The sequence below is a fragment of the Drosophila yakuba genome, chromosome 2R (genome assembly GCF_016746365.2).
Source record: "Drosophila yakuba strain Tai18E2 chromosome 2R, Prin_Dyak_Tai18E2_2.1, whole genome shotgun sequence".
In the NCBI taxonomy this organism is placed as follows: Eukaryota; Metazoa; Arthropoda; class Insecta; order Diptera; family Drosophilidae; genus Drosophila; species Drosophila yakuba.
In genome coordinates, this window is record NC_052528.2 from 22540226 (window position 1) to 22550881 (window position 10656).

Here is a 10656-nt window from a genome sequence, read left to right on the forward strand (position 1 = left end):
TCTCCAGCGGATCTCGCGAATTATCTACATATGTTTATTTACACGCACAAATATTTTACATAAATCATTGGTGGGCAACAGAACAGGATACAGAATGAGGCTAAACCATCATTAGTTGTTGTACACGATAAAATAATCCAGACAGTAAGGTAGTATACATTCGTTTCTCTTTCCGCATTTCCTGGTTGATTGCCTGGCTCTAGGCGAGCGGATTACAAGGTGCTTGCCTCGATATGTGGGATATTGTGTAGGTCGGTGTCGGGATTGGACCAGTAGTAGTAGGGGGGGCCCTGGCTGAAGCAGAATTTCATGTTGAGCGTCTCTCCATGATCCACGTAGTACATGAGATAGAAGTTGCACATCTCGTCCTCGTTCGTGGGACTGTTATGAATCCAGAGTTTGATTAAAAGCGTGTTCCAGCTGCATTCAGGTCACTGCGTACTTACCCTATTTTGGTTATTCGATGGCGGGTGCTTTCCATAGTACACCTAACGGCGACCTTATCTCCCTCGATTATGGGCTCCCTGCTGCTGGTGTTGTAGAACATCTGGGGCGTGAGGGGATCTCTCTTGCCCAGCTGCAGCCAATCCTGTCTGCCGTCGCTGTTCGTCCTCACCCGGTAGCCAGAGACCACCTTTCCCAGGCCGTGGGTGTGCACCCGGTATGCGAAAGGATGCAGGACCTTAGGCTCGTTCACCTCGCAAGCGCTTTCCAGGTGCTCCGTCTTCATGGCCGGAATCTGTCCGTCCGTGCCCAGCAGCAGAGTTCCAGCCAGCTTTTTACGACTGTCGGGATAGGGTTAATTAATTTTATGAATCACTTTTGTAACAAGGAACTTACGGTTCTTCTGTGTAATCCAGGAACACCCCAGAATCATCAGTGGAGCCATCTGAAAAAAAAACACATTTATAGATCCTGATATTGAATGCATTCTAGTACTCACCTTTGAACTTGTCAATGTGGGCATAGTGCACCTGCAGTACCAGGTACTTGATGGGCGAGTTCTTGCCCACCTTGAAACCCACTCCCTCGGGAAGATTTAACTTTTGAGCGTCTCTGGCCCAAGCGTAAACGATCTGTTAAGAGGTAAGTGTTAGTCCAGTAGAATTAACTATTAGCACATGTGGATGCCGTTTAATGGCAAAAAAGCAGAAAAACGATTTTCGCCAAAATTTCAATATTTTCGATTGCTATTTTCGGTATAATTTTGCTCAAAATGGTCGGAAAGCGAAAAAAATTACAGTTTTTTACTCCTTATTACCAATACTATCCAACCAAATCACTTTTTGACCGACTTTGTTAAAATAAATTTTGACCATTTTTTTTCATTTTTTGTAAGGGGTAACATCATCAAAAATTGCAAAAAATGTGAAAAAAATAATATATTTTTTTGAAAACACAGTTCGATTGGAATTTTAATTATGAGCTCAACGAGGTACGGCATTCCATATATGGACCACTATTTCGAATGCTGTGATAAAAATACTAATAATTATTTACTCAAAAAAACAAAAAAATGATTTTCAATATTACTAGATATTACATATTAACTAGATTTTATTAAATAAACATTTCGGAATGTCGGAGTGACGTGAAAAATCTTTAATGAAAGCCTTATTAAGCAAACAAACAAGCGGCTAATTAATTAATTTGTCTTTTGAAATTGTCATTAATTTTAACTGCCAAGGATTTACTTATGAATTATCCGAATTTTATGAATATACCCTATAATCACTTTTAAAAGTAATACAAGCTAACACGTTCTCTTCTGTCACAACAAGACAAAATCGGCCTTTGAAACTGACTTTCAGACTTCCCCCTTAAAATTATAATTTTCTATCACAAAACTGTCTTGCAGCATGTCGACTTCGATTTGCTGTAGATGCAACGAGGAGATTTGGCCCAGGGCAGTATGCAGCTCGGGCAAGGCGTACCATCCGCACCACTTCACCTGCAAGGACTGCGGCTTGGTGGTGGATCCTACGCTGTTCTTTGCAGTGGACGACGACGTGGTTTGCAGCGAGTGCTATCTGGACAAGCATGCCGTCCGGTGCTCCGCGTGCCGGACTCCGATCCTTGAGCGCGGCGTGGCTGCCGCGGAGCGCAAGTGGCACGAAAAGTGTTTCCGGTGCGTGAGCTGCAGGAAGTCGCTAGTCTCGACGAGCTTCTTTGAAGTGAACGGATACCTGTTCTGCAGGTCGCACTACCGAGAACTGTTTTCGTCCCGCTGCTCAGGCTGTGAGAAGCCCATTAATCGCCAAGCCGTGGTTGCGTTAAGCACCAAGTGGCATGCCAAGTGCTTCAAGTGCCACCTCTGTCGCAAAAGGATCAGCGCTCGGGTATTCTGGATCAAGAACGGACAACCCATTTGCCTAGCCTGTCAACCTGTAGACTCGCAGCCCCGAAACTTGTCAACCCCATAAATGTGTAGTGTAGCGTCTATCTGGTGGCCTTTCTGGGCATTTCCATACCTGGGAATTGGAGTGGGGTCCGCAGGGACTGGCAGACTCTTCTTGGGAAGCTCGGTTCATCTCGCCACAATTCCTGTGCGCAACAATATGCATGTATTTACGAGTCTATAAACATTACTTGTAACTCACCAGGTGGTCTTCGAGGTTCCGGGCTCTCCGCATCCGTAGAGCAGCATATGGTGGGCCGTGTTCATGGTGGCATTGGGATTGAAGCCAACTATTTGAAGTAGAAAAGTTAGCTTAAGTATTTTCAAAGGATGTATCTCATTCGTAGTAACGTACCAATATAGTAGGTGGTAGTGGGGTCGACCTTGATGGGCGTGCACAAGTACAGATCGGGCTATTTGCATATATATATATATATATTTGTTAGTTTTGTTAGAGAGAATAGGCATATAGGATTAGTCAACAAGTATTATTCAAATAGGAGTATGGCCTTCAGTGGCTCTTTTGCCCTTTTTCGCCACCCTCGTAAAACAAATTCGTATCTACGGCGCAGGTTCGAGAAGTGCAATCTACAGGTTTCGGTTTCAGGGCCTTACATGTGGGTGTCGAATCGTGTGTATTCGGCTATAACTGACCATATGGAAAAATTTGCACAGTACACTTATGGGTTTTCCCCGCGCGAAAGATATGGGAAAACCCAGAGCCACATATATGGAGCTAATTTTTCAATCTGATTGGGATTGTATGCGTACTGTTCATCTGTTCATCCATATGGAGCAAAATCGTAAGGTGTTGTGTGTATGCCTAGTGTTTCTGGAACCTGGACTTACGGTTTGGGGGGAAACGTTGGGCATTAGGAATGGAAACGAAGCTATTGCGCCTGTTGCGGAGTTCGACTCGAGATTCTGTTGATAAAGGGAGTTTTGGTAATCCCCCTCCTTCACAAGGCCGTCCACACTTATCATTCCGATAAGCAGGAGCAGCCCCACGGCAGCGGCTACTTCGGATATGCGTGGCATTTTTCCCGTATTCGAACTTTATTCGAGTGTGCACTGCACTGAATACTTTTTAGAAAAAGAAAAACAGCCTTCCTGTTTGGAAGAACAATACGTTTTGTATTGCTCTCTCCGATATTTTTCCACACGTAGCTAGGCCCAGTTTATATATATGTAGGTGTATTCTAGGCAGTAATCGATACCCAGAGCCATTATATCGATGACGACGCCAGGGCTGCAGGCCAGCAGTGAGCGGTAAATTCAAAGATCAACCGGAAATTCACTTGTTTGCCTTAAAATACATAAATACAATTGTTATTTCAAACTATTTGAATGCAGTATTTGAAAGAACACCTCAACGCATAGGGAAACCCCACAAAAGATTGCCCAATTATACGGGGCTGCATTCCGTTCGACCCACTGGTGAATTCTCCTTTTCGCATGCGCCATTCAATTGATTTTCTACGAATAGAGTTTCCAATGTTTACGGTGCGCTCATTTGAATGTAGCTGCAGGCCTCAAGTTGGAACCGCTGGGACTTGGAAAACATCCAACGTTTAAATGGAGGACCAGGGCGACGTGACCGACCAAGCCGCTGGTAAGCTGAGTAGCTCGAATGCCCAGTGCTCCAGAAACCGATGTGCTAATGGTAAAAATGTTTCAAACGTACACTCAAGAGCGGTACTCAATTATTTACAACCAATCGTGTAATTCCCAGATGACCCCATTATGGGCACCCAAAGCCAGAGTCGCCAGAACTCGTCCGGCATGCTGAACATGATGGACGCCAGCTCCTTCAGCATGCCGCCCCCCAATCTGCACTCCTCGAAGGTGATCAACCCGAATAAGGCGATATTCACCATCGACGCGAACACGGGACAAATCTTTATAGTGAACAACAAGGCCTGTCAGCTGCTGGGCTACACGTCCCAGGAGCTGAGGAACAAGGGATTCTTTGACCTGCTCAACGGAAAGACGGAGAGCCACATCTCCTCCCTGGCGGAGATGCAAATCGAAGGCGACGAGGGCCGGGTGGTCCTACTAAGTGGAAAGGTGATCGAGATGAAGACCAAGACGGGCAGCAAAATCCTAGTCTCGCTCTGGATCCGGCAGATCAGCAGCGATGGCAGACACATAGCCGTCGCGGAGCCTGTGGAGAGGCACATATGCCACATCAGCACCGATAGATCCGGAGTGATAACCTCCGTAGACTCCACCACCGCCACCATATTCTTTTACGAATCCATCGAAAGCGTTGTGGGCATCAGCATTGTCGCCCTTATCCCGTTCATAAAGCTCCCCGATCCGGAATGCCGTGAAATCCCTAAGAGCCTGCGGAAGCAGCGAGCTACTGGGCGAACCACGGATAATGTCAAGTTTCCCCTGTGCTTGCTTTTAGCCCTGGACGAGGATGCTTCCGCGGGGTACTCCCATTCGGGGAAAACCGGGTTAAACATCACCGTATGGGTGTTCCAGAATCTCAGTGGCCTGATTGTGGTGGACGACATAGGGAACATACTGATGTGCAACCAGCCCTTCTCACTGCTGATGTTCGGATATGGCCAGGACAAGATAATGAACATGCATATATCCGCGATCCTACCAAATTTCGGCAAGGACTCCCGCGAGGAGAAGAGCCCCAATGTGTCCAACACCTCGATAACCAGCAACGACTGGGAGCCGGACACGGATCCCTTCGTCGTGGACAACGACTCTTCGCTGCAATCTTGCAAGAAGAGCTCGACCAACCGGACGGCACCCAACAACGAACATTCTTCGGTGGGCGATGGCCACCTGAGCTGCAATCTGGAGAGCAGCAGTGGACTATTCTGCGATGTCCGCCAGCCAGATGATTGTACCATAGATGACATCCTTACACCTGTTAATGCCTCAAACAGTTTTCCCGCCGACGAGTTTGAGGCAGGATCGAACTCGCACGTGAATGAGTCGTCCTTGGATAAGGCGAAGTCCGTGTCCACAGAGACCTGTGATGCCTCCGGCAGCAATCCCGCCACCAGACTGCTTAGTTCCATTAACGGAAGCTTTGTGGGGGAGGCCATCCACGCCGATGGCTCCGTCATAGAGGTAGTCTACTCCGTGCTCCTCCAGATACTGCCGTGCTCCAACCGGGTGTACTGCATCTGGGTGTGCCGAAACCCCAGCACTCGGCTGGACGGCGAGAAGTACAACTATGCAAACCTAACGTCCACGTTCAACAGCATGGCCAGCACCGTTGAGCAATCGCTGGGCCAGGTGATAAAGACCACGGCTGTCCAAAACTCCAGCCGACCTAATTCTCTGTCCTTGGTGTCCAAGTACGAGGACGAATTGTACCTGGGTGACTACAGCAAATACTACACGTCCATTCGCCAGATCGGCAGGGGGGCCTATGGGTATGTGAACATGGCTTTCCGGAACACCGACCGCCTGCTGGTGATCACCAAGTTTATTCTCAAGGAGAAGCTCTGCTCTCAGTTTATGGTCAAGAGCCGCGACTGCAAGGAAGTTCCTATCGAGATCCATCTGCTGCAGACCCTGAACCACAAGAACATTGTGTCCGTTCTGGATGTTTTCGAAAACGATCTCTTCTACCAGCTGGTCATGGAGAAGCACGGATCCGGCATGGATCTATGGACGTTCATAGAGCGGCGGCCCCTGATGGACGAAAAGCTGGGAAGCTACATTTTCCGGCAGGTGGCAGATGCCGTCAACTATCTGCACGAACAGAAGATCCTGCATCGGGACATCAAGGACGAGAACATTATAATCGACCAGAATTTCACCATAAAGTTGATTGACTTCGGATCGGCGACCTTCATGGAGGAGGGCAAATTCTTTTCCACGTTCTACGGCACGACGGAGTACTGCAGTCCGGAGGTTCTCGCCGGAAACAGATACGTGGGTCCCGAGCTGGAGATCTGGGCCCTTGGAGTCACTCTGTACGTTCTGATGTTTTTCGAAAATCCATTCATCGATGTGGAAGAGACATTGAAGGCCGAGATCCAAATACCGAAAGCGGTGTCCGAGCAGTTGAACCGTCTGCTGAGCTCCATGCTGAACAAGGATCCCAAGTACCGCTGCACCATGCACCAGTTAATCACCGATCCCTGGCTGACCCAGGAGGTGAATCCCTCGGCTTTCAGTTTCTCGTGGATAGTGCCGTGCAAGGCGCACGAGGCCAATCCGGATCTGTATTTCTCCGGCTACCTGTATTCCAGCACTTCGGTGCTGTCCACTATTTCGCCGCAGGAGAGCTTCTCCCACATCGAGGAGTCCTCGATTGGGGGCAGCGATGAAGCCAGACTGGCATCCCACAGGACCGGAAACAAGTTGTGCGTTAATGAAGGTACAGTACTTCTGCGTCTGCTGTGTAGTTTGTGATTAAAGGATCCTTTTGCCGTTCTAGCCAAGCACAACAAAATGGACACACTTTATGCGAAACAGTTCCAGCTAAACACCTCAGTGAGCAACCACGAGCTGAGGGCCTCGTTACCTGACTCCAGCCACCCGGAAATCGGGGGTTCCATATGCTCCTCGAAATCCGAGAACGATATATTCAAGAACAAGCTTCAGCCCTGCGTCTCCACTTACAACGTAGTTAGTCTCCACGACGTGAGCACGAAACCCAAGATGCTTGATCTAAAATGAAGTTCTGAATACGTTGTACATGTGTAAATCGAACCTGAGCATACTGTCATATGTAAATAGCAACATTTGTGAAAGGACAATTAAGGATTGCGGCGAAAGAGCATGTAGATGAATAAATCAATTAAATTGTTACTCTACGGGGTTTTAATCGAAATGATCTTACCTTTCATCGGTCGCAGGCAAATTAAATAAATTACAGTCCGCTCTAGCGCAACAAATAACTGAATAACACTTTAATAGCTTCATATGGAATCGTCACGATTTAACAACTTTCTATACACATACATAGAAACTACGAAAAGTAAGCGTTCAACTAAATATCATTATGGATTCTTGTGCGACTTGATTGACTAAGGTCAACTGCCCCACCAGATCGTACAATCACGTGGTCATACATGAACGTGATGGTATCAAACGGTGGGATTTGGAATGTTCTACCTGCCAACCATTACAATTATCCAGGTTTTAATGGTTCCTAAGTTTAAACAGCTCGCAAACTTTTTACAAATATATATACTGTAAGCGTAAGCCCGCTACAAAATGTTTCTAAAATATCGTATCGGTGTTGTCGTATTTGCGGTCCCAATATCCCCCGCTGTACAGCCAATCGTCGATTTTGGTATGGGGGTTAGTTGCGTACTTAAACCACCTGAAATGGGTATTGGCACAATGAGCAATCCACTCCAAAATAGCAATCAGACTTTTATACCTGGGGGACCAGTCATCGCTATTGGTGGACTTCCTTTGTTTTCGTGTGTGCCTTTGTTTCTCCTCGAGGCGAGTCTTCTCCTTGGAGGCACCGTCCAAGTTACCTTCCTCTAGGTGTAATATATCAGGTCGCAGTCGCGAATCGGTAGGGCATAGTGTCAGCGGTGGTTTCATGTTGCTATCCATGGCGTTAAGCTGCAGCGCAAAATGCGTAAACTGGTAGTACTGCAATGAAAGGGTAAACATGAGACCGCGATTCAGTGTTTCCGGGGAGATGTCCCACCTCGCTACAATTGGAAGGTCGGGGCTTACAGCTCCACAGGGTCGTCGAGTCAGGAATATCAAGTGAATATGCAGAGTCACTCTTCGGGATGTCGCCTTCCTGCTCCATGGGCGGGTAACTATCGCCCTGAAATGTAATAATTTTTGAGATACTCCTCGCGGGTAACTCAAGAAAGTCTTACACTTACGTCTTGAATGGACAGGCTGCGAAATGAGTTAAGCTTAAAACTATTCAATTTCGAGAACATCTTCTTTGGCGTTCCGTTCGGGGAGCCATCGTACTCATCGTTCTTCCTGGTTCCCTGCTTCAAAAACTGGACGTAGGACTCGGCAGAGCAGCATTTAATGAACTCGGTCCATTTGCCATAAAGGAAGTATATGTTGGTTTCACTAAGTTGATTTACGATTCGGATTAGCATTCTGTCGAACTTTTATGCAGTTATATTTACCTGGCATCCTTCACATATCCCTCTACTCGGTGCAAGTTTTTGGCTCCAGATCCGGCGGACTTAAAGGTGAGACTTGCCACATGGCCAGTGGCGTGGTTAGTGATCTCCATCTTTCCATACTGCTCAATCCACAGCCTGCCCACAATTATGTTGTGAACGCAGCAATTGACATTAGTCCAGCTGTAACTTTCGTTCCATCTAAAAACACTTAGGTAAGTATACTTGTACAAATCGTATACGGCGAAACCTACTTTGGAAACTCAACGGTCACAGTTCCCTTCGGATTCACCTCAACACTCTTGCCCCAAAACTTGATTTTTGGACTAATCGTGCCGTGAAACTTGAAGTCCTTGGATTCTGCGTGAAATGCAGATACTGGAGGATGGTGGGACACCTGCTCGCAGACGATTCGATAGTCGCCCCTCTGCAGCTCGTATGTTTCCCCAAGAAGAGGGTTAAAAGGTTTTCCCAGGCGCTCCCAGTTGGAGGCTAATGCTGATACGGCAAATGCTGAAAAATAATTTGTATCAATAAGGAAGATAAATCTTTCACTCTTGTATAAGATATGTGCATATTTCAAGATATGAAGACTCATTATTGAGTGTGGAAAAGAAATCCATTACCACAGACAATACGTTTTGGCTAGTTCTCAAGAGTAATAGCCTTATCATTAGTGGTCAATAAATAAACCATAACCAGCGAGTACTCTATAAGGCATATCAACTTTTCCAGATACAGACAGTCTATAATAATTTGAACATCACGACAGTTTTAGGGATCGAAGTACTTTTGGAAAATAACGCTGATCAATAACCGGTGGTTTGATAAGGCGTAACCCTTGATAACACTCACCCGCCACGTATTTCATCCGGTCTGCCGGGCATTCCTGATGAGCGGCTTCGGTGAGCAGTTGTGCGTACTCCATGTACTCGCAGAGCCTCTGGATGAAGCTAAGTGGTTCGTTCAGCATGACCGGCATGGTGATTTTGCTCAGGTCCTTGCCGATGCAGTTCTTCAGAATGGCCCAGATGCTAACCTCCTTGCGGGATATCATCGGGGCCGGAAGCTCAGTTCTATGGGTGATAAGATACGGCGGATGAGTAATGTCACCCGGAGTCACTCGAACTACGCACCTTTCCACATGCTCCGCGTAGTCGCCCTCTGCCATGTTGGGTGTGGAATCAGGTGCAGCTTTAACCGACTGGAATCAGATTGCTATAGGGTGTCGTTGTGGGTTAATTGACTGCTAGTTGACCCTGTGCTGTGGAGACCAATTAGTTTACGCACGGAAAGACATGTGAGTGGAATTGTTGTGTGTTGCGGGGCCAACGATGGCCAGTCCGATATCTGGGAAGGATTAGACTCTGAAGGTGAGATAAGCCGATAAGTTTGGCTGTGGGAGTGGGTACATAAACACCTGGGCGATTCATACCTTTTATTCTCTCCCTTCGTTTTCAATTTCGATGGATTGTAATCTTGTGACCAGGGCTTGTCACTCATTGATTTCTCTGCTGCTAATGAACGCTGGGCTTGTGAGTTATGTGAGTGCGCTGAGATCTGCTTTGCTTCGCCTCACATCGCGACGAAACTGAATTTCCTATTGAGCTAATTGAGGTGTTTGCGTGTTGTACCTAGCACTTACTCTAAGGTATAAGCTGTGCACGAAAATTTAATCAATAGTGATAAGAAAGCTTTCGCCAGCTTTTCAGAGCGAGCTTTCGCAGAGTTGCTTTCGCTGAATCGATTTGTGATTACTCTTGTTGTTTACCGCTTGGTTATACCTGTCTGTATTTGTAAATACAGTAGGCACTCCATTAAAAAAATAAATTTTGACGAAGTAAAACTAAAATAAACAACAAAATCATTTAGAGGGGACTGAATTCCAGATTAAGCTTACAGTTAGTATACGTTTTACTTAAATGCAATTGCCGTTATGCAGTTCTATAATCTTACAGTTTGGAGACTATACACTACAAAAAATTCAAAAATATTCGGGAGCTTTGGATTTCGGCGCTTTCCAGCACCGCAATCCGCAAGATATTTATCGCCATTGCAATTAAAAGTGTCTAATAATTTAAAAGTTTTAAAGGTTGTGAATCATCAGAGAATGTTCCCATAGACGCAAACAGAAAATGTTTATTACGCCCACCGGAAAAG

General features: G+C 46.4%; 4 protein-coding genes and 1 long non-coding RNA gene across 6 annotated transcripts; 3 read left to right on the forward strand and 2 right to left on the reverse strand.

Moving 5' to 3' along the window:
• Positions 1 to 2: 2 nt before the first annotated feature.
• On the reverse strand, positions 3 to 3575 carry LOC6531949 (peptidylglycine alpha-hydroxylating monooxygenase). The gene is made up of 8 exons (XM_002092699.4): positions 3248 to 3575; positions 2754 to 2811; positions 2601 to 2688; positions 2472 to 2544; positions 944 to 1076; positions 841 to 889; positions 447 to 785; positions 3 to 381 (listed from the first exon to the last, which is right to left on the reverse strand). Exons 1-8 carry the CDS (start codon positions 3434 to 3436, stop codon positions 213 to 215), a joined length of 1098 nt encoding a protein of 365 aa, XP_002092735.1. The 5' UTR covers positions 3437 to 3575; the 3' UTR covers positions 3 to 212.
• LOC6531950 (transforming growth factor beta-1-induced transcript 1 protein) lies at positions 1726 to 2442 on the forward strand. The gene has a single exon (XM_002092700.4). It carries the CDS (start codon positions 1860 to 1862, stop codon positions 2421 to 2423), a length of 564 nt encoding a protein of 187 aa, XP_002092736.1. The 5' UTR covers positions 1726 to 1859; the 3' UTR covers positions 2424 to 2442.
• A 291-nt stretch (positions 3576 to 3866) lies between the features above and the next one.
• Positions 3867 to 7192, forward strand: LOC6531951 (PAS domain-containing serine/threonine-protein kinase). 2 transcript variants are annotated; one of them, XM_002092701.4, is made up of 3 exons: positions 3867 to 4061; positions 4131 to 6758; positions 6819 to 7192. In XM_002092701.4, exons 1-3 carry the CDS (start codon positions 3974 to 3976, stop codon positions 7058 to 7060), a joined length of 2958 nt encoding a protein of 985 aa, XP_002092737.1. In that variant the 5' UTR covers positions 3867 to 3973; the 3' UTR covers positions 7061 to 7192. The 2 variants fall into 2 exon arrangements, with proteins under 2 accessions (XP_002092737.1, XP_039228499.1); XM_039372565.2 differs by having other exon boundaries at positions 3873 to 4010.
• Positions 7193 to 7278: 86 nt separating this feature from the next.
• LOC6531952 (oxysterol-binding protein-related protein 2) lies at positions 7279 to 10158 on the reverse strand. Its single transcript, XM_015196145.3, has 9 exons — positions 9932 to 10158; positions 9633 to 9863; positions 9352 to 9572; positions 8751 to 9009; positions 8500 to 8697; positions 8239 to 8440; positions 8052 to 8177; positions 7770 to 7993; positions 7279 to 7709 (listed from the first exon to the last, which is right to left on the reverse strand). The coding sequence occupies exons 2-9, from the start codon at positions 9665 to 9667 to the stop codon at positions 7607 to 7609; spliced, it is 1368 nt and encodes a 455-aa protein (XP_015051631.1). The 5' UTR covers positions 9668 to 9863; positions 9932 to 10158; the 3' UTR covers positions 7279 to 7606.
• A 101-nt stretch (positions 10159 to 10259) lies between these two features.
• Positions 10260 to 10636, forward strand: LOC120321097. The gene is made up of 2 exons (XR_005560651.2): positions 10260 to 10397; positions 10455 to 10636. It is a non-coding gene; the product is annotated as an uncharacterized LOC120321097 (long non-coding RNA).
• The last annotated feature ends 20 nt before the right edge of the window (positions 10637 to 10656 follow it).